The 20,319-nt window shown below is 39.3% G+C and overlaps 1 protein-coding gene across 2 annotated transcripts; it reads right to left on the bottom strand.

The window, feature by feature from the left end:
• Window positions 1-5,297: 5,297 nt before the first annotated feature.
• On the bottom strand, window positions 5,298-18,707 carry LOC120297073 (cilia- and flagella-associated protein 298-like). Of its 2 annotated transcripts, none has more exons than XM_039319307.1 (8): window positions 18,524-18,707; window positions 13,390-13,530; window positions 13,100-13,267; window positions 10,921-10,988; window positions 7,689-7,847; window positions 6,436-6,567; window positions 5,813-5,908; window positions 5,298-5,641 (listed from the first exon to the last, which is right to left on the bottom strand). In XM_039319307.1, exons 2-8 carry the CDS (start codon window positions 13,526-13,528, stop codon window positions 5,531-5,533), a joined length of 873 nt encoding a protein of 290 aa, XP_039175241.1. In that variant the 5' UTR covers window positions 13,529-13,530; window positions 18,524-18,707; the 3' UTR covers window positions 5,298-5,530. The 2 variants fall into 2 exon arrangements, with proteins under 2 accessions (XP_039175241.1, XP_039175249.1); XM_039319315.1 differs by having other exon boundaries at window positions 18,400-18,528.
• Window positions 18,708-20,319: the final 1,612 nt, after the last annotated feature.

The raw sequence follows: 20,319 nt of genomic DNA, 5'->3' as shown, positions 1-20,319 counted from the left end.
AGGAAGCAAAAGACTTTTTCTTCTTACAGAACCAAAATGTAACAGAAAAGTGGTGGTGAGAAGAATAAAGAAGCTGATTTTGTTATTCAGGGACTTGTTATCAATATTTCAAATTGCCTGATAAACAGGCTGATTTACAACAACTCCGTACATAATACTTTCGTATTTGAGTTAGCCAAATGAATGGTTTATTATGGGATGAAGCAGAAAAGTGCTTTTTCCTTCAAGACTTCTTTGGTTTCTGCATTGCCTTCTCACTATCATTTTACACTTGCTTCTGCTGATGGATTTCAGATTCTAATAAACAAGGTAAGTTTGAAATCAGCACATCCTTGAAGTCAGCAGCTGTTAAAATCATATTAGTGAATTATGAGAGTTTAGATTGATGCATTTGCAATGAGAAAGGCAAAAGGGAAGGTTCAGTCTGGCGCTTGCAGTGGGCCGAGCAGGGGCTCAAGGGGAAAGTGACAAAATGTTTCTTGATTTTCCTGTTGTTGTTTTTATCAGTTCCCCTTTCAACGAGGACCAGAAAATCCACCAAATGCTCTCATTTGGGGAATGTGAGATGAGAACCCTTCAGTGGCGAAATGGAACCACTTATCACGAAATGAAACAAAACCTAGTATCAACTACACTGTAGCTGGGCTGTCATAAATAATCTCATATTTCTCAATCAGCGGTATTGTGAGAATACAGACTATCAGAACTAATTTAGTTGCCACAAAATCCTCAGGTGGATCTTTTCTGGACAACAGAAAGCACTCAGAAGTCTGGATCAATAGCACAGTCTCACTATAGTTACTGGACTATTTCTTATCCTTATGTACAGTAATTCAACACACATTCAGTATGCAAAAGATAAAGAGTACTTCAAGGGGACCGAGAATTCTTTATATGGGATTTTAAATATATATATAAATAACTATATTTTTCCTAATAATGGGGAGCTAAAGTTTGCACTATTGCATGCAACTATTAGAATTTTAGTTTGATTGTATGCTTATATGCACAATACATGATGTGCTATACAAAGCAATCATACAATATTATTTTGAACATATTTTTGAAATTCAGTGAATTACCTAAGGCAGTGATGGCGAAACTTTTAGAGACCGAGTACCCAAACTGCAACCCAAAACCCACTTATTTATCACCAGGTGCCAGGTGGGCGTGGCCCACTGTGTGGGCATGGCTGTGGTGGTCATGGCAGAATGGGTGGGTGTGGCCAAGGTGGGCATGGTCACCTCGATGTTGCTCGTGGGCAGGGACTCCTGTGGAGGCCGGACAGGGTTGGGGGAGATCCAGGGAGTCTCTGGTGGGTGGGACAGTGGGAAGGAGGCTCGTCCTGCGGGATGAGGGAAGGCGAGGCAGGGCGGGGGTGCCATTGTCGCAGGGCAAGGTGATGCAGGGGCCAGGGTGGCTGCTTCCTGACACCATCGGCCCCTGCACATAGAAGCCAATGAGCACATGGGGGCCAATGGTGTCCGTCAGCAGCCACAGCCTGCCGGCCCCTTGACTGGTGCACTCTATGGCTCCGCAGCCCGCTGCCAGCAGTTCAGAGAAGCCGCCTCTGAGCTCAATGGCCGGCTGACAGCTGAGGAGGCGGTGCCCGGGACAAGGAGAGCATGCGAGGCCAGGAGGGATAGGACAGGGGGGAGGGAAACCAGCCGTGCTGGGATGCATCCGGCCATGTGGGACCTCAGCGAGTTAGCAGGCAGCTGCTTGAAGAGGGATGGTTGCCATCTCTGGGGCATAGCACGCATGCCCACAGAGAGGGCTCTGAGTGCCGCCTCTGGCACGCGTGCCATAGGTTCTCCACCACTGACCTAAGGCAATAACATAGATTATGATGCATGTCACTTAGTTTCTTATCAGCTGATATCAGTACTATAAGGAAGCGATCTAGTATCTGATCTGAAGTTGCTTGGATTTTGAGATCCAGGCCAAATGGCCCACCTGTTACCCTCCTGGTTTGCTTTTAAATTAATTCAAGCAGGCATGCCCATTGTAACAGTTGGTACACCTTTACTTTTATTTTCAATTAGATAGGAGGCAAATTTGATTGTGATTGTTATGCAATAAAGACGTTGTTGTGTATATAATAATAATCTGCTTAAGTGGTACCGTGTTTTCCCCGAAAATAAGACCCACCCAGAAAATAAGCCCTAGCCTAATTTTTAGCATGCTCCTAATATAAGCCCTACCCCAAAAATAAGTCCAGGGGGTGGGCATGGTCAGCACCGGACACGTTGAGCGCACGAGGGCTGAAGGTATCCCACAGCAGCCATAGCCTGCGCAGCCAGGATTGAGTGCAGAGGCATGGCAGGGAGGCAAGCGATCTGGATGCACTGTGTGGCTCCTGGCTTTCAGGAGGCTCGTGCGGTGGCACCAGCAGCAGGCAGAGGCATTGGCACAGGGAGGAGGCAGGCGATCCCAATGCACCACCCATTCCATCCCACCATCTTTCGGCTTGCCTGCAATTGTGCTGGGGCAGGCGGCCGCATGATGCAGAGAGATTGCCTGCCTCCCGTGCCTCTGGCTCTGCATGCTACTGGTGCTGCTCCCACAAGCCTCCCATGAGCCAGGTGGCTGTGCAGAACATAGGTTTGCCTGCCTCCCTCCATCTCTCTGCCTCTGCCTTTTGCCAGTGCCACCGCGTGAGCCTCCCGCGAACCAGCCGGCTGCAGAGCACGTCTGGATTGCCTGCTACAGGGACTGTCACAAGAGCCTCCCGCAAGCCAGGCAGCTGCACATCAGTATGGATAACCTGCCTCCCCCCCTCTACCTCTGTGTTTGGACTTATCTGTGTTGTGCCAAAAAGCTGGCAGGCTGCAGCTGCTGTCAGTCTCTGTTGGCACCTGTGTGCTTGTTGCCTCTTGTGCGCGTGCCGGGGGTGGGTGGGCTACCAGGCCAGGCTGATCACCCTGATACTGTGTTTCTCTGAAAATAAGCATCTTTTGATGCAAAAAAACAATATAAGACCAGGTCTTATTTTGGGGGAAACACAGTAGCAATCTAATGGCTACCAATATATCTCCATGAAGCATAATTCACTTCTTAAATGTGAAAAGGGATTTAGAGGTACTCTTAACTTCCTTTTATTTAATAAACATTGTTTGTGAATGTTTTAAATGTTACTTCACAATCTCACATAATCTGGTTTCTTTAGAAAAAAAAAGTGGTCAAAAGAGACACGATCATTTTTTTCTCAATTATATGTAACAGTAGATACACGATTTGAAAGATTTTTGCAAACTATAACTTGCTGATAGTATTTTTTTTTGTCTATTTGGCTCTCCAAGTGATAAGGGGAGGTCCCCATTTTTAGAAACATTGCAAAAGTGAACACCCATTTCCTTTAGTTACTTCATCTCTGGATCAGCCACTCTGGCATTCCCTATCGCTCCTTGTTCTCTCACTTCGATAGAGACCTCCTTGTCTTAATTCAGATATATTTTCTTTGGAATCTCCTTTTAAATTAGTTATCTCCATGCACTTTTCAAAATATTTTTGTCTTCGTTCTCTACTTATCCTTCTTCTTTATTCTCCATTGTTTTTTGTCCCCTATTTAAATGTCTGGGCTTTTTTCCAGTCCTCAAACTGCCTGAGGCTTGATTTCCTGAAACACTGAAATCCTCTTCATCATAACTCAGTATTTACAGAGCTATGAACTGTGTTGCGGCTCACAACATAAACATTTCTAGACAGATCAGTGGTGAGCACTTTAACAGTGGATACAATATTTAACAAGTGATTGCAATGCATCCAAATATATTTGGCCATTTTGTCTATGTCTTAATTAAGAAAAATATAAATGTACACTTGAACAAGTACATGAGTAGGCAGACTTACATAGATCTCATACATACAAGATGTATAACCAATGGAGCTGACCAATGCTACTATTATTCACTTAATTCAAGAAAATAATGCAAGAGGACAAGCAAAATATTCCGCTCCTTAAAATACCTTTTAAGGGGATTGAATCATTAGTGAAAAAACTGTATGTACAATGAAAAGATTTGACAATGGAAGAATGAATGGCGGGCTGAAATGGCAAAAATAACAGCTTTCATTAGAGAAAAAACATTAAATTAATGCTGACTGGAAACCCTTTTGGACTTTTTGTGTGAAACAGAATATGAGTTTAATATAAATTTATACTTATATCTGTTGTAAAAGAAAACAGGAAGTCATTTTTTGTATTTCTTTATCTTTCTGCAATTTTGGCATTGTTCTTTCAGTCTTTACTTTTTTCTATAGTTAGATGCTTTTTTAGTTTTTATCTCTACTAAAAAATCTAATAATCTTTTAAAAATACATCTTTAAGGATTTAAAGCACTATGAAAATTATGAAAAGTTACCGAAGGAAAGTTAATAGTCAAATTATTTTCCTTCAGTGACTCTTCATAAATTTTACAATTTCAAGAGATTAGTTGTCTGCTGGATGTTATATTCCCAGGGAGAATAAAAACCATTGTTTTCATAAACAGAGGACGAAATACAATGTATTTAAAAGTTTTCAAACAGGATGGTGTAATGCAGGGGTGTCAAACTGCCAGCTCACAGGCCGGACACATCACAAGGAAACTGCGCCCACCCCATTGCCGGCAATGGGGAAAAAGCTCCAATACGTTTGACATATCTGGTGTAATGGATTGCTGCACTAAGCAGGAAGTTGAACTAGATTAACTAATTGTCACCTCCAACCATTACGCAGTATTCTATTATTAGGTTGTGGGCTTCATTTGATTCAAAAATCTTGTATTTATAAATAGACAATAAAAATTTTCAATAGGACTGCTATTAAAAGTGAACATTGGAAATGAAAATAAATCCCCTTTCAAATTCTACTATTGCCTCTAGAGGATAAATTCCCTTATGTGATTGTTTTAGATATTTCAGTGCCGCTTCTGCTTAGTTATCTAATCTGAAAATTAATTTATATCATCTTCTCTAAACACGCCTTGTATACTTAGAACAAATTGCAGGCTGAACATGAGCAGAAACTGTATCATTCAAACATGGCATTGTGTAGTCAGATTCTTCTACTTGCACTATTAAAGGATTGTATCTTCCCAACTGGATTGTCTGATATTCCTTATAGTTTACATTAATATATTCTAAACCAGTATTGGTAAGGCGTAATGTTTTCTGGAAACTTACTTAGTATATAATATTTTTTCCTCCACAAAGTTTGAGTTTCCCTGTTTTTAAAAATAAACTCAGTTCCTTCTAAGCTAAGCCATACTAATTAAAATAATTTTATTTAGAATGCAAAAATGTAAGGAGAGGGACAATTTTATTGTTTTTAATAATAGTTTTTAGTAATAATATGAGAGCATGTCAGTATTTAAAAAAAATACGAGCAACAATCCTAATAATATAGATTTATTGACTACATGGCAATCAACATTATAAATAAAAATCTAATATTTAGTTTTAATGAGTAAATAAATGTGCATTGATATTACCAATGTAACTTGCTGTGTTAGTTTATCTTAAAAATATTTTTTCTTGCCAAAAAAACTTATCTTGGTCTCCACTTAATATTCTTGACACCATGAAAATGTCTTTTCAAGGCATGACTATCAGCCCATTCGGAATCTAAAAATGAATCATCATCATTTTCTTCTAATTTCTGAAAAAACATCTTGGTCTCCAAATAGACACCATGATGAAGGCATGACTATCAGCATTCGGACTAAAAATGAATATATCATTTTCTTCTAATTTCTGCAAACATACTGTAATTGCAAACAAAATAAATATCTTGTTTTCAATAGAGTAATAGAGCAGCAACACCTGATACCTTAAGTTCTTCTTGTCTTCTGTGATAAAAAAGAATCATCTGTTTATGTTCTTCGCTACTTATGACAGGTTCACGTGCTGGAGCTCCTTGCCCTTTCTTGAAACATAACAGAAATTAATATATTTCAACCTGCCTTATTCTGACAATGGAATACCTATTGATATGATGAATAAAATGTCAGGAGGGGCAGACATTAGACCCTCTACAGCAGGAATAGACGACACATAATTCCAGATATTGAATTGCAATGTTTTTGTGATGGATGATGAAGAATGTTAGAGACTGTAATTCAGCCACACGTGGAATGAATCATGTTCTTTACAAAGGCAAGTTTCTCTGCACTGTGAGACACTCAGCAGCTAAATTTGGCTTCCTTCAAACTGGAGCAGAGGGACAGCTTGCCATAATATTGTTTTTAGTGCAGAAGTATGATTATCCCACAATCATTTTTACACCAGTAAATGAGGTCTGCCTTGCTTTTGAATAGCATGCTTACCTACATGAAGATAAATAATATAAATCTAATAAAATTTAAAACATAATAAATCTGGCAAAATATTGCTTTGGGTGAGTGTAAACCTGTATAAAGACTCTCACTTTACTCTTAAGTCACAAATACTTACTTTTTGTATTTTGATAATAATTTTAGTTTTCTCATTTTTGCCAACATAGTCAGAAAGCTGGTTTGTTCTTTTCAGTTCCTTTGCTGCCCACCACAGCTGGGCCTCTGGTTCTTCAATAACCTCAAGAGCTGCCTGTAACAAACTGAGCTTTACAACAGGCAGAATCCAATGACACAAAAAGAAGAAATCTACTCAAACCCTAGCCCTTCTTCCTTCCCATCCTTGTACCACTCTCTGTAGCCTTTAAATCTGCTCTGAATGGTTAAAAGATTCCTTAGAACATTGTTGAGATCTATATAAAAGATCTCAAAAAGAGTATTGCTCATCTACCATTTAGTTATTAAAAATCACCAGTAACACACTCACACACACACACACACACAATCACATACACACAGAGAGAGAGAGACATCAGAAAATATAAATGTTCTTTTTGCAGAATGGTGGGAACAGCAGTGAAGTGATTTTGCCTGAGTTAACTAACACTTAATGAAGGAAATATAAGGACTTAAAAATGCTTAGATTTAATAGTGATGAGGGGTGGCATACTCCATCATCAGTTTTTTTCAATAAAATCTTCAGCATTATCGTTGATTTCTAAGTCTAATACATAACATTTTTTAAGATGTATTTTTTTTTCAACAGTTCCAGTTACCAAGTGGAGGTAACAGAAGGGGAATTTATTTTCTTGCAATGAAAAAAATAACAAGGGAAAAATGACTTTTTTTAGTGTAAATATATAACACTATGTAAAAAATGTATATACTATACAGCAGTCTAGAAACCAAATAAACATGTAGATCAGTGGTTCTCAACCTTTTTAATGCCGCGACCCCCAACCGATCATAAGTCAAGGACTACTCAACCGGTCGTAAGTCGAGGATTACTCAATTGGTGCAGCACCGTTTGCAGAATGGGACTTTTGGCAGGCTCAGCAGGGCAGAGACAGCCTGGACAATTCCTATGGCTTTTGAAAGCCAATAGAATTAGACTCTATTCAAGAGAGTCTATTCTATTGGCTTTCAAAAGCCAATAGAATAAAAGGGAGTAGCACAGCTAAGGAAAAGGGGGAAAAAAAATGGCGGACTGCATTGTTGGCGACCCCTGTGAAATGGTCGTTCAACCCCAAATGGGGTCCCGACCCACAGGTTGAGAACCACTGATGTAGATAATGAATCAATTTTTCAAACATCTCTCTAGGAAGAATAATATTTTTTTTAAATAAAAATCACTAAATTAAAACTAATGCTTACTTGAGTTCCTGACAGATCTTCTTTATTTTCAAACTCCATTCTAATTGGGTCATATGGAGGGAGCCCCATTGGATAAACAATCATTACAGCTCCTCGGAGCTGGTCGAGTGCATCTTTCACCATACTGGTAGTAACACATACATTGGCTTCCACTTGTATCTACAATACAGAGAGAAGCAACTTAAATGAATAAACTAATACACTACGGAAGAAAGAATGCTTCCTCTGAAATCTACAATGACAGCATAGTATGAGATAAAGTCAAATAACAAAAATTTTTTCCCCATTTTTAGAATAACATTTCTCTGTCCATTAGCATTATCTACTACCAATTTATCATCTATTCAGAATTAATAATATTAAACATTTAAAATATCTGTTAAAATTGACATCTGCTTGTTTTTTCTAATGAAATTAATGGTTACTGATTTACTGAAATAATTATTTCAAATATGAATAGGAAGCAAGAAGGAGGATTCCTTGCAGACATGAAACATTATTTTATCTCTTGATGTTTAGATATTTTTTTGAAAAAAATTATGGGGATTAAACATTTCTCCCATTGCTCTACACAGCTAATCTACTTCAAAAAAAAAAAATCTGCCCTTACTCTGCCCTTTTATATTTATAGCAATACAATTTCAATTAAAATACATCTGTCCGAAGGGACTTCATATGCATTATGCAAATTATATAAATATTTATATACTTATAAATGTGTAGTTACTGATTACTCTGCTTGGGCGACAACAAAAAGCCAAATTAAATGGAGGGCTATTTGTAAGCTATAATAATTGCAGACATATTTTCTTTTGCAATTATTCCAAAATAATTTCCAAGTCTTAAGTATGTAGGAATTAATAACCTTTCTTTGGATAGTAGAATCCAACCATTACTCACATTTAGTTATGAACCAAATTAAATTTAACCTTTCACACACTAAAATATTCACTATGGAATGAGTTGTTGGAGCTTCAGCTAAAGGAAATCCTTGGATGAAATAGATTATTGGAATCATCTACAGTCAGGATTCAAAACTGGGCATGGGACCAAGTCTACATTGGTCACTGATAAATGAACTGCATCAAGACTTGGAGAGTAAGTACATCCCTCCTTGTCCTACTAAGTCACTTGACAATGTTTGATCACAGATACCCTTTGGGACTGTCTGCAGGGATTGGAAATCAGGGATATTATTTTCTTCCACTTCCTAAGTAAGTCGTTCCTTCTGGTAACATAAGAATGGTGCACTTGGACTATTGGTTCTGTTAGTGTAGCACAGGATGGAGCTCTCTCTCCTCCATGTTATTTAATACCTAAGCTCATTTGTCAGCATGACTTGAGCTATAAATCACTGGCTGGGCCAAGCTGGAGGTCCCAGAAGAGGTCACAGCTGCCATTTTAGCATTAGCATGAATTTAGTATTTTAGCATGAATCTTTTCCTAGCTTTAACTAGTGTGTCAGCTGCAATCCTTTCTGATAGTGATTCATTATCACCAGTTAGACTACAGACTTAACATGGGACCACCTTTAAGATGATTTGGACATTGCAGTTGGTTAATGTAGCAGCCTGGCTACTGTCAGGAATAGCAGCATGATACTTGTGCTACAATGGTTGTATTATTTGCCAATACCTTTAAGTATTGTTTCTTTGGAGAGCTAAAGCACTCTGCTGGGTCATACTTAATTTGTAATCTACCAGAACTCTCAGATTCTTCCCTGAGTACTACTGCCAAAGCAGGGACTACCTACCTTGTACCTATGCATCCAATTTTTCTCATCTAAGTGTTGAAATTTACATTTATTATTGCATAATATTTGTTGGATAGCATCCAGTGTTCAAATCTATCAAGTTTCTTTTGAACTATCTATGGCATTTATTTGTTGGCGCTATCTAACAAAATGAAATTCAATGGTGAAAAAAATAAGGCTCTACATTTAGGAAAGAAAAATCAAGTGCACAGGTATAGTATAGGTAGTATCTTGCTCAATAGTAGCAACTGTGAGAGGGATCTCAGTCCTAGTGGACAATCACTTAAATATGAGCCAGCAGTGTGCTGTAGTTGCCAAAAAAGCCAATACAGTGCTAGGCTGCATTAACAGAGGGATAGAATCAAGATCACGTGAAGTGTTAATATCACTTTACAATGCCTTGGTAAGGCCACACTTGGAATACTGCATCCAGTTTTGGTCACCGTGATGTAAAAAAGATGTTGAGACTCTAGAAAGAGTACAGAGAAGAGCAACAAAGATGATTAGGGGACTGGAGGCTAAAACATATAAGGAACGGCTGCTGGAATTGGGTATGTCTAGTCTAATGAAGAGAAGGATGAGGGGGGACATGATAGCAGTGTTCCAATATCTCAGGAGCTGCCACAAAGAAGAGGGAGTCAAGCTATTCTCCAAGGCACCTGAAGGCAAGAGAAGAAGCAATGGATGGAAACTAATCAAGGAGAGAAGCAACCTAGAACTAAGGAGAAACTTCCTGACAGTTAGAACAATTAACCAGTGGAACAGCCTGCCTCCAGAAGCTGTGAATGCTCCAACACTGCAAGTTTTTAAGAAGACACTGGACAGCCATTTGTCTGAAATTGTACAGGGTTTCCTGCCTGAACAGGGGGTTGGACTAGATGACCTCCAAGGTCCCTTCCAACTTTATTATTATTATATTATTATTATTAGTATTATTAGTAGTAGTAGTATCTAAGAGCCTGTCTTTCAAGTATTAGCTCCATGAAACAGCATTCCCAAGTTGCTGGCACATCAGAAAAACTGAAAAAACAGGCCTGTTGTGGTAGGTATTTAGTTGCAAAAGGTAGAACTGGACTGCCTTTTTGTTTTGGGTGGATTTTAATTCTGGTTAATTTTTAAGTTTGAAGTGACAAATTTTAATGGGGGTTTGGCTTTTTTATTATTAATGGGTTTTATTACAGTAAATTATTTAGAGTTTATGTGATTAAACAGTATCTACGTTATGAGATAGTTAAATAAATAAATAAGAAATCTGATCCTTTAGAATTTTTTTAAATAATATATTAGGTGTGAGCCCAGAGATGTGGTTATTTAATCAAGGAATTGCCATTAAATAAATACAACCTTATTTCAATTAGTTCTAAATTTGTTTTAGAATCAGACTTCCTGCTATTCTCTGAACAGCCTAAGAATAATTGTCTCTGATAACACAGAGATGCTGGCTCATAAATATTTCACACCAACAATATTGTATCTTACCTTAGAAATCAGTGCCTTAGCTTCTTCTATGGTTGCTTTTAAAACTTGTTTCATTTTCTCATTTGGAGCTTAAAAAAGAAATATGCAGATGATAGCATACAGTATTATATAACTATGGAAGTGATGCAAATAATAATGTTTTGCATTGAAAGGGCCTCTAAATTAAAAATCAGCTATTGTGATTAAAAGCCAGCTATTATCTTAAACTCTATCCAATTTTAAAAGATCAGAGGGGCTTTAGCTTATTCCCGTTAGAAAACTTAAGTGTGTAGAATTGGCCCAAGTGAGCCAACAACAAAGCTTCTGAGCAAGAATGTTAAACAGAAAAATTCATGTCTATTCAGGAATAAATCTCAGTAGGGATTAGTACTAATTTACAAAAAAAAAAAAAAAAAAAGCACAGCATGATATCGGAGCCAGAAGTAACAAAAATAAGGGTTAAACAAAGGAAAGAGAGCTTACACAGCAATGAAAAAATGCAGACAGTAGCTACCTCTGTTGAGTAATTTAGCCCCATATAACCATTGCATTTGTCAATATAGCATGTTGATGAAATACGTGGGCAGTGGGATATATCGAATAGAAAAAGTAATGCTAATGCCATCTTACCTAGCACAGCACAGATCTTGGAAGCTTTGTAGGATGGTATCAAAATAAGACCTACATAAGCCCAGTGCTTTTTTTGTATGTATGTGTATGTATATATATATATATATATATATATATATATATATATATATAGGTCTTTGGTTGTTCGGGTTTTCTCCCGCGTAAAATTGGAAGTGTCTTGGCAACGTTTCGACGAAGTCACATTCGTCATCTTCAGGCTGGTGTTTTTAGCACCAGCCTGAAGAAAACATATATATATATATATATATATATATATATAAAAAAGGTGCCAGAACTCACACACGTCATACAACCCGCCTTGCCTACCCTACAAGGTTCCATCCAAAAAAGGTGCCGGAACTCCATTCTGGGCGTTTTATGGCAAAAAGCCACAGATGGCGAGAGGGATGGAAAAGGAGAGCAATGAACAGACCAGTAGTAAGCATGCCAAGCAGCTTAATATCATCTCTTGTTATTAAGAAGAATGCTAATGAAGTGCCACATTCCTCCCTTTTCCACAGAGAAGCACCAACATGAAAGCAATGAGCCACCGACTCTTTGCAAAGGAGAGCAGGGCTGTCCCTTTTCAATGAAGAGAGTCAATTGGTTACTGTCACCTTCTCTGAATTGCTAGGATGGGAGAAAAAGGAGAAAGATGGCAAATGACTGGTGAGGGATGAGAGGGACACATGCAACACCCACTGTATCTTAGAATCTTATGGCTTGTCTACCTCACTAAAACATAAGTGCTAGGTTGCATTTCCAGGATGAGTGGACATGGGAAAAAGACTATTGAAATATCTTTGTGGAATACTGACATGGCAATAAATAAAAGAATGGAATAATAAAAATGGTGCAACATATTAAGTCAGTAAAATCATGAAAATGCCCTCTAGAGCAGTGTTTCTCAACCTTGACAATTTTAAGGCATGTGGACTTCAACTCCCAGAATTCCACAGCCAGCATTGCTGGCTGTGGAATTCTGGGAGTTGAAGTCCACATGCCTTAAAATTGTCAAGGTTGAGAAACACTGCTCTAGAATAATTGGGCTTTTAATTATTTTACAGCTTCTAAAAGGCCAGGAGGGAGGGGGCGAGTCTGATCTCTAAGGGGAGGCCCCTCCAAAACAACCACATTGCTAGAGAGAAGCAGTGCCGCCTAGTTCGAGCTCCTCTAGAGCTTAAAAGTATGGAATCATTAGCAGCTGTTGCCTGTAAGATCTAAAAGGTACTTGGGAGAAGATTGCCCTGAAGACACTCAGGTGCCAAGGCATGAAGGGATTTAATGTTTAATACGAGAACCTTAAACTGCACTCACAAATACAGTGTCAAAAGTCTAAAGAGCATTTTCCTTTCTCTTTAATACTGAATTTTAGAAACATGTTTTAAGTTGTGTTGCTGGCTGAACATTTCTGCATACAGGGCACACAATGTTGTATTTATTATTGATATTTATTCATCAAAATTTGAAAGTGTACAGTATGCCAATATATGTTTCATAAAACTTGGCAAGCTATTTTTACATGCAAAAAGATATGTATGTATGTATGTATATATATTTATTTATTTACCATGACCATTTCTTCGTCCAATGTCATCTTTTTTAAATGTGCTTCCACCACTGGGAATACATTTTTTGGACCATTCATCTGTCAGCTTCAGCTCTTCAATTTGTTCATCTGTCAGACCTTGCATGTTAGGAGGTAAGAAAATACCGTGTTCGGCCAGCGATTCCATTTCTTTCAAAAGAACAAAGAGTGGGACATGGGAGATGTTACATAAAATGTCCTTTCACCGTCTATTTTTGAGAAATTGTTAGAAGAAAGTTCCACTGTAGCAGTATAACAAATATATTTAATACCTGCACAAAGACGTTGAATTTTGAGTCTTCCATTGTAGATCCTGGTCACTTTCTGTGTTAAGTCTTCAATGGAAATGTTACCTGTTGTTTCCAGGAGAAACTGGCTCTCATCTCCATGCTTCACATGAAGCAGAACCATTTCTGTTAAAGCAAAAACACAAAGAAAGTGCATGGTAAATATTAATCATGAATTTCTTCTAGCCTTGGCGGTCTGAAATTTGTATCTGTAGAACAGTGTTTCCCAAACTTGACAATTTTAAGGCATGTGGACTTCAACTCCCAGAATTCCACAGCCAGCATTGCTGGCTGTGGAATTCTGGGAGTTGAAGTCCACATGCCTTAAAATTGTCAAGTTTGGGAAACACTGCTGTAGAGGGAACGATCATGTTTCCCCTCGGGGTATGTGTGTGGTTTCACTTTGTTAAAAGAAGCAACAATAAGTAAACTGTTGAAACCCTACAGTTTCTATTATGTATAATCTAGTACTCATTGATACAAGAATAATTATAAAAAAAATCAAGATCCAAAAAAACCAACACAGGAAAGCAAAAAACCAATATCCAAACAACACAAAATCGAAGCTGGTGGCAATGATGCACATTAATATCACAGAATAGGCTCATTTCCCATTCTGGCTCAACATGTGGGGGAAGGGAGCTTAAACCAAAAGGCATGTGCAATAACAGAGAAATCGCATCTCCTAGATCCCATTAGATGGCACTGCTTTAGAAATGGGACCTTAAGCATACCCACCTTTGGTAATGGGAACAAACAACTGAGAACAAGCAGTTCTGCAAATAACCCTGTCCTTTTGTCACTGCACTCAGAAGCCAAAAGACTTTGCACAGGCACAATCTGATCCAAGGCTGCCATCCTGCACCCGTGTCAGGCAACACCTAAGATCTCAGTGGAACTTTGCACCAGAACTTCAGAGATAAGTCCAAATTCCTATCAGGTCCATCAGATCCCTATGGCACAACAGGTTCTGATCCAACAAGTTCTTTCTCCGTGCAAGGGAATAGCAGGGAATGATCTGTCCATGAAAAGGGAGTACAAACATCATCTCCCAGCTCTAGATCATGTTACCATTGCACCTAGATCAGTGGTTCTCAACCTGTGGGTCGGGACCCCATTTGGGGTCAAACGACCATTTCACGGGGGACGCCAAACAACGCAGTCCGTCATTTTTTCCCCCTTTTCCTTAGCTATGCTACTCCCTTTTATTCTATTGGCTTTTGAAAGCCAATAGGAATTGTCCAGGCTGTCTCTGCCCTGCTGAGCCCGCCAAAAGTCCCATTCTGCAAACGGTGCTGCACCAGCAAACGGTGCTGCACGATCGGTTGAGTAGTCCTCGACTTATGACCGGTTGGGGGTCGCGGCATTAAAAAGGTTGAGAACCACTGACCTAGACAAAAAACAGAACCTTCAATAACCTAGGTCAGGTCTGTTGCTGCCATGGTAGCCATGAAAATCCCAAGCTATTTCTGACTTTCTGCCTAGTGAAGAAAGTGTGAAGATCCACAGAACTATAAGCCTTGGAAACTACACTGCCAACCTGGAAATATCATCCAGCAGCTTGGATAGAAAAGCAGTTTCATAGCAAGGTGGCAATAGCATCTAATCCTAGAACACACATTTCACCAACAGGATCACACATCTAATTATCTGTGGAATGTCAAATGTCAAAAGGTCTCCTGACCTGGATGACAAAATCTACCTCCTGCCTCTGTGCTGGGGTTGTAGCGGATGCCAGATACAAAACCCAGTTGGACACTCATGTACAATTTGAGGCTAATTTCTAGAGAAACCCCAATTTTATTTATTAAAGAGTCTTTAGAGTAAAATTAATAATTCTATTCTTTATCATCCCAGTATTGCTGAGAAAAATGGAGCCTGGAATTCCTAGCTGTGCTTAAAGTAACAAGGTGCCAACAAGATAAGTGAAAATGTTAACTGCAAGAATATGAGTTAGTTTTGGGAAGCATACTAACATGTCTGATAATTCTTAGCAGCTAGTGCTAAGTGCTATTCTAGATCAGGGGTGTCAAACTGCCAGTCCACAGGCCGGCTGCATCATACAGAGGCTGTGCCCACCCCAGCTCTGGCAATGCAAAAAATTGTGATACGTCGCGACGTCACGTGACGCAGCAAGCTTGACACCCGTGTTCTAGATAACGGCTAGGGCATCTAACTAATTTAAGATATATGATGAAGGCTTATTGCTTATTAAAGGCTGCCATTAGGTGATCTCATTGATCCTCCCCTCTAAATATTAAAATACACATTAACCAAACCAATCAACAGTGGCAATTTTGTCAAAGTATAATGATAATAGTCAATAATGTAAGTAACATACTATAATTAGAAAACAGCCAATCCAATAGAGAGATTCATTTGCCTACACTTTTAAGAGGTTCTGCAACCCCCATTCCATCTGTGCTTTGTTCGATAAAATCATTCTGCTTTAATATAATCGTATCCTGGCCTCAGCTTTAAACAGACAATTTTGGGGGGGGGGGGGAATTTTCTACTAGAACATTTCTGAGAGGGTTACCATTCACCCTGATTCCGTTCCAAACCAGATCTTGGTAATGCATACTAGGCAGGCTTTTTCATCCAAGATTAAATCACAGATGACTAAGGTTTTATTACAGAGAACTTGGCACTGAGAAGCAACAGTTGGGTATCAAGGCCTCCTTGGCTATGATGACTTTGTCAATGGGACAAAGACCAAGAAACTGTAATATGATATTGGCATTAAAAACAGATGCCATATTCTTTGAGAAAGGCAGCCCCAGGTCGCTACTATATCTCTCTTTCCCATCACCATCAAGATGTCACAGCACAATCCCTGCCTCCCAGAATATAACTTTGATAGCCCTGAACCTTGCAGCAGCTTTTGATATATTAACAATTGGTGCAATGTTTTGGATCAAGGTTAGAAGGTATAGCATAACAGTCCTTCTTGGCATTGTCTTAGAACAGGGCGTTTCAACCAGTGGTACGGGTAGTGGGGGAGGGGAATGAGCTAAACTGGTGGCAGCGCCGCACAAGCCTGAGCGAGAGATGGCTAGAGCTGCAGGGTTGTCAGGGCTCAACGGAAGCGCCAGGATCAGTGCCGCTTTCCAGCTGATCGGCGCTTCTTCGGGGCTATCAGGGCTCAGTGGAAGCACCAGGATCAGCGCCAGGCTCCAGCTGGAACTCGGTGCTGATCCTGATGCTTCCGCTGAGCCCAGAAGCGCCAATCAGCTGGAATGTTGCAGCATCTCCAGGATCTTGTGATTTACATTCAGATGCTTGGCAACTGATTCATATTTATGATGGTCACAGTGTCCCAGGGTCATGTGAAGTGACCAAAACCTGCTGCAACCACCCAGCAGACAGGGGGAATAAAAACCAAACACCCCCCACCCCACCCCCGCTGCCAATCCTCAACAGAAATGCTCACAATGAAAACCTTGGACAGGAGGAAGAGCGCCACCGGGTGGGCAGGCAGGTGTCTTATTTGGCTGTGGCTTGGAGGGCACTTTTTTCAGTGCTGTTGTAATTTCAAACAGTCACTAAGCGAACTGTTGTGAGTCGAGGACTACCTGTACTTTATCACTTTTTTCCTTTTTTTTGGTCATCAAGTTTTTGACACCTTTCTAGGCAACTGGTGGTTCTATGTGGTACTATAAAATTCTGCATTATTCTCCAGAGTTCCCAAGATCTACATAAAGGCACAGAATTATCTAGAACTTGTATCAAGACATATCAATTTACAGATTATAATCAATAAAGGAGAATATTTATAATTCAAGGTTAAAATAAGGGGTCCTTGGTGCTCTCTGAGCGGAGTTATTTTCTTGCAGAGGTTTCATTACTCAAACTAGGTAACATCATTAGTGCTGATGATGTTACTTAGTTTCTGTAATGAAACCTCTGCAAGAAAACAACCCAGCTCAGAGAGCACCAAGGACCCCTCAAGATTATAATCCTCTAATTACCATTGCCTGATTTCAGACAGGCCATTGAAAGCTTGAATTATTGAACATAATTTTGGTTGAATTCAGTATTAACAGTCCTACGGGGAATTACAGATAAAGCGATCCCCAGAGTAGACCAGGTGATAATAATGAGTAAGAGTGCTTTCTAAATAGGTGCAGTTACTGCAATACTTAGGTAAAAACTGAACTTACTTTCAGTTTTCAGTACTGATACTGAGGATTGAGTACAGTATTTACGGTATGTTTAAAGATAGTACAGAAATTAAGGTGTAGAACGTAGGCATAAAAGTACTTTTATGCCACTTTTACCATTAAAGTTCATGGGATACTTATTTTATAATAGCTACATTGGCATTTGGTGCATTTTTAAGCCATTTTAAAGCATTGACTTTAACTTTTAAAGCTTTAAGCAAGTTAAGATTGACAAATTAACCTTATAGTGTAATAAAGAGCTCATTTTTGTACTTGAAGAAAGCTCACAAAACACATTTATCTTTGGTGACCTCCTATTGAGAAGTATTGAGATGTCAGATATAAATCTGACATTATTTGTGATTTGCAAATCGTCATGAGATCTACAACATAAAACTATATTAAATAAAAAATATAAAAATTAATTATATAACTAGAAACTGTACAAAGGACTTTAAAAAAATAAATAAAGCGGAAGTAGAATGTTTTAATGTTTCAATATTAACACTGAATCTAGCTCAGATACATGAATTCTTTCCTCCTCAGCACCTTAGTGGTTTCCACAGTAAAAAGCAGTAAAAATTTAGCAAATGAATATTGTTACAGCATTCTTCGATAGTACGGAGTTGTAAAATCTATTTCCAAACAGATTCTGCGATGTAGTAAAATCAATGTCTTGTTCATGTGCCTTAATCACACTGGAATTTCAACCCACCTCCACCCATGGCCTCAAACCCGCTACCAGTTTCTGTCTCATAAATAATCGACTGCATTTATCAAACTCCTCTGCCAGAATTGTTGAGGAAATAAGTAAAAACGAAGGAAAACGCGCCTGAGAAAGGGCGAAGAATGTACTGTAGTCGGTATCCATGGCAACCAATCAACAGACGTAGCGGCCGAACGAACAACTGTTTCTTCTCTATCACCCCAACAGCCCAGATCAGAATCTCTCTCACCTGGATCGGTCCACCTATAACTAAGCCTGGAAGAACTTCCAGAACTTTCGTCCAGCAGACGCGCGGCAACAGCGGGACTCGGAGATCCCCGCCGGTGCACGAAAAGCAACCCGTGACCCAGGAAGCCTTCGTCCTGAAAGCCAATCCTAGAAAGGAGCTCGGCGATGACTTCGTCGAAAAGCCACAACCACCCCGTCACTCAAAAATACGTCTACACCGCCTCGAAAAGGGACAGAGCGCTTTTCATTGGCCGCTTAGGGTTGCTATAGAAACACGCTTTGCTGAAGAGAGGCGAAACGCGCGAGCGCCCGGAAGCTGTTTGGTCTGCGAATTGTAGTCGCTGTCGATGACAACCTCTTATCCAGGGCCTCTCTAGTTGTATTACTAACTTCTGTGCAAGCTTTTGCGTGAGGCTGAAGGCAACTGAACCGTATAGCCTTCAAACGGACCGCAACTGCTGTCTGCTTTCTTCTTTCCCACTATCTTCGTGGGAGACCTAAATTATTATTATTACACTGTGGTAAGATGGACGGCCAATAAATTTAATAAATAAATAAATATTAAATTGCATATATATATATATATATATATATATATATATATATATATATATATATATATATATATATATATATATATAAAAAAAATAAACTAGGACGGGGGTAGGCAACCTTGGCTCTTTTATGACTCGTGGACTTCAACTCCCAGAATTCCTTTTCAGACAAGAGGCTGTCCAGTCTCTTCTTAAAAACCTCGAGTGATGAAGCATCCACAACATCTGGAGGCAAATTGTTCCACTGGTTAATTGTCCTCACTGTTAAGAAGTTTCTTCTTAATTCCTGGTTGATTAATTTCCATCCATTGTTTCTTGTCTTTCCTTCTGTAAAAAAGATGGGTATGTGGAGAGCAGAGGAGAGGGGGAGGTCTGCCGCCAATCTAACAGCCACCTCCAGTGTTGAACTTCTCCATCGGGGAGGCCAATTTAAAGTCTAAGCTCTTACTGAAGGATAGGATGTTAGGGGCATATCTTACCTGGAGGGCAGTGAAATGCAGTGTAATACCAGTTTTATATTACTTGCCATTTTGCATGATTTGGAAGTCTTGATTACACTTTACAACATTTAAGTTTGCCTTATTTTTTTCTTATCATTGATGTGTTTTTAATAGCCAACAGGGCTACCTTGACATTTTTGGCTTTGTGTATTAAACTGTCATAGTAAGAGCCTTCCTCTTCCCCAGGTCCTGCTGTGTTGCTTCATCATGACAGGGAGACATTCCTGGGAGGGAATCCCAACAGGGTCACTTAAGTTAAGGCATAGAAGTAATCCCAGCTGCCAAGCAAAAGCAAGCAGACTCTTTCATTCGCAGTCACAATAGAGAAAGATGCTATAAATGGACAGTCACTTTAGTGGTGATGGCAAAGGCATCATTTCATACTGTGCAGGGAAAGGTGATGGTAAACTACTCCTGTATTTTACCAAGAAAACCACATGGAAAGATGTGCTGTAAAGTGATTGGCAATGTAGTACCATATGATGGGCTCCTCAGGTCAGATGGATTCAACACCTTGAGGAAGAGCCGAGGATCATATGTTTATGATGTGGGTAGATTAAAGCCTTTGAGGTGACTATTTGCTGATGTTGCCATGTAGGACAAGATAACTAGAAGCTAGAAACACAGATCTGGACCCATTAGGCAAAGACCTAGCTCTCTGGAGAAGTCTATAATGGGATGGAAAAAAAGAAGACAATTGGTATGGCCTAAATTACAGTAGCAATGTATATATTATACACTAT

The sequence above is a fragment of the Crotalus tigris genome, unplaced genomic scaffold (assembly GCF_016545835.1).
Source record: "Crotalus tigris isolate CLP2741 ecotype Arizona unplaced genomic scaffold, ASM1654583v1 scf7180000017601.7605149639:7615979, whole genome shotgun sequence".
NCBI lineage: Eukaryota > Metazoa > Chordata > Lepidosauria > Squamata > Viperidae > Crotalus > Crotalus tigris.
Note: the sequence above shows the minus strand (reverse complement) of the source record. Positions and strands in the feature narration are given on the sequence as shown.

Coding starts and splice junctions, on each gene's coding strand:
- LOC120297073 (XM_039319307.1), bottom strand. CDS start 13,528: ATGGTTCTGCTTCATGTGAAGCATGGAGATGAGAGCCAGTTTCTCCTG. Junction 13,268..13,389: donor AATTCAACGTCTTTGTGCAG/GTATTAAATATA, acceptor TTCTTTTGAAAG/AAATGGAATCGCTGGCCGAA. Junction 7,848..10,920: donor CTAAGGCACTGATTTCTAAG/GTAAGATACAAT, acceptor TCTGTATTGTAG/ATACAAGTGGAAGCCAATGT.